The sequence below is a fragment of the Acanthisitta chloris genome, unplaced genomic scaffold, assembly GCF_000695815.1.
Source record: "Acanthisitta chloris isolate BGI_N310 unplaced genomic scaffold, ASM69581v1 scaffold35587, whole genome shotgun sequence".
Classification (NCBI taxonomy): Eukaryota; Metazoa; Chordata; class Aves; order Passeriformes; family Acanthisittidae; genus Acanthisitta; species Acanthisitta chloris.
This window is the reverse complement of record NW_008683788.1, coordinates 920-3,117: the sequence shown is the minus strand read 5'-3', so window position 1 is coordinate 3,117 and position 2,198 is coordinate 920. Positions and strand designations below refer to the sequence as shown.

Here is a 2,198-nt window from a genome sequence, read left to right as displayed (position 1 = left end):
GGTGGAGACCCCCAAGGGGGGGAGAAATGGTCCAGGACCCCCAGGAGGGGCAAAAAGAGATGCCAAGGGGCATTTCTGGGGGTCTTGGGAGGTCCTGGTGGGATCTCCAAAGGGTTTTGGGGGTCCTAGAAGAGCCCAAGTGGGTCCTGGAGGGTCTTAGGAGGGTCCTGGTGGGTCCTTGGGGGGTTGAGAGGTCCTGGTGGGATCTCTAAGGGGTTTTGGGGGTCCTAGAAGAACCCAAGTGGGTCCTGGGGGGTCTTAGGAGGTCCTGGTGGGATCTCTAAGGGGTTTTGGGGGTCCTAGAACATCCCAAGTGGGTCCTGGAGGTTCTTGGTGGGTTCTTGGAGGTTCCTTGGGGGGCTCCTTACCTTGGTTGCCCCCAGGGGGAGGTCCCCCCTTGCCCTCAGGTAGAGAAGGTCTCTTGGGGTCCATGAGGAAGTTGTTGAAGAACAGAACCTCCTTCCTCACTGCTCCCATCTTGTCGCCGTGTTTGTTGAAGATGTGTTTGCGTACGAATTCGGGGCCCTGGGGGAGGACAGGGACAACTCCAGGACCTCTGGTGTGGTCACCATGGTCACTGAGGTCTTCAGATTGACCACTGAGGTCTTCCCAATGGTCACCACGGTCACTGTGGTCTTCAGATTGACCACTGAGGTCTTCCCAACGGTCACCATGGTCACTGAGGTCTTCCCAATGACCACCATGGTCACTGAGGTCTTCAGATTGACCACTGAGGTCTCCCCAATGGCCACCATGGTCACTGAGGTCTTCAGATTGACCACTGAGGTCTTCCCAATGACCACCATGGTCACTGAGGTCTTCAGATTGACCACTGAGGTCTTCCCAATGGCCACTGAGATGTTCCCAATGACCCCATTGACCACTAAGGTCTTCCCATTGACCACTGAGCTCTTCCCATTGACCACTGAGATCTTCTCATTGACCACTAAGATCTTCCCAATGACCATTAAGGTCTTCCCGTTCACCATTCAGATGTTCTAAATGACCCCAATGACCATTGAGGTATTCCCAATGACCACTGAGCTATGACCACTGACCACTGAGCTCTTCTTTCCACCCCAGTTGCCCCTCGAGCTCTCCCAGGTGCCACCAACCTTGAACTTCTTCCCGCTGAGAGGACACAGCCACTTGTCCTTGCCCAACTCTTGAGTGTTGGCTGTGACAAACTTCTCCAACTCCACCTCGGGGTCCTTCCTACCCAACCTTTGAGCTTCCTCCTCGGGGACAGCTCCAGGCCCGGCCAAGAGTGGCGACAGTCGAGCCTCAAACCCTCTCTGCCACTCCAGAACTGCGAGGGGGACAAGAAAGGAGGTCCTCAAGGAGCTCTGAGGACATCTCAGAGGGGTTTGGGGGTCCCTGAGGGTATCTCAGAGGGGTTTGGGGGTCCCTGAGGGTATCTCAGAGGGGTTTGGGGGTCTCACCTTCCCCATGGGACACCCTGTTGGGTGGCAAAGGTCCTCTGACGTGGATGATGCCACATCTGTTGGGCATCTCGTCCTCGTTGGGGTACTCAGAGGTGTTGTAATAATCCACGGAGTGAACGATGCGAAGGTAGAGGAGAAGACGATCCAAGACCTGGATTGGGTTGGGAAAGGTCCAACCATGGGTGGAGGAGAAGGAGAAGGAGAAAAAGAAATCATGAGAGGTTAGAGAAGGTCGTGGGAAGGTCTTAGAGGAGAAGAAAATGGTTCAGGAGGTCCAAGGAGGTCCAAGGAGGACACAGATGACCCAGAAGGTCGAAGAAGAAGCCAAGCCAAGATGGCCATGACCCACCTTGAGGAGCTTCTCGTCCCTCTCCACGGTGATCTCGGCAGGATTGGTCTCTCTGGCCACATCTTCGGGACCTTGTTGACCTTGCCCTTGCCCTTGCCCTTGGCCTTGCCCTTGGCCAAGCAGTTCTTCCTCCTCCGCGTTGACCTCCTCGATCAGATAATCCGTGATGTGTCTCAGCACTGGGTTCTGGGCCTGGACGGGACAATGGGGACACCAGGAGGACTTGGGGACCACCACAAGGTCATTGGGACCACCCAGAGCCACCACAAGAACTGGGGGACCACCAGGAACCACCACGAGGAGTTTGGGACTACCAGTAGCTACCATGAGGTGTTGGGACCACCAGGGACACCCCAAACCCCTCAGAGATGTCTTCAGGGACCCCCAAACCCCCCTGAGATACC

At 56.0% G+C, this 2,198-nt stretch overlaps 1 protein-coding gene across 1 annotated transcript in view; it reads right to left on the bottom strand.

Moving 5' to 3' along the window:
• Positions 1 to 368: 368 nt before the first annotated feature.
• The window catches only part of SRRT (serrate, RNA effector molecule), a gene marked incomplete at both ends in the record, with an annotated part of 2,610 nt that continues 780 nt past the window's right edge, over positions 369 to 2,198 (bottom strand). The window contains 4 exons of the mRNA XM_009079072.1: positions 369 to 525; positions 1,116 to 1,309; positions 1,443 to 1,596; positions 1,795 to 1,986. Of these exons, the coding sequence (XP_009077320.1) occupies positions 369 to 525; positions 1,116 to 1,309; positions 1,443 to 1,596; positions 1,795 to 1,986 (697 nt within the window). The remainder of the gene's footprint in view (positions 526 to 1,115; positions 1,310 to 1,442; positions 1,597 to 1,794; positions 1,987 to 2,198) is intronic.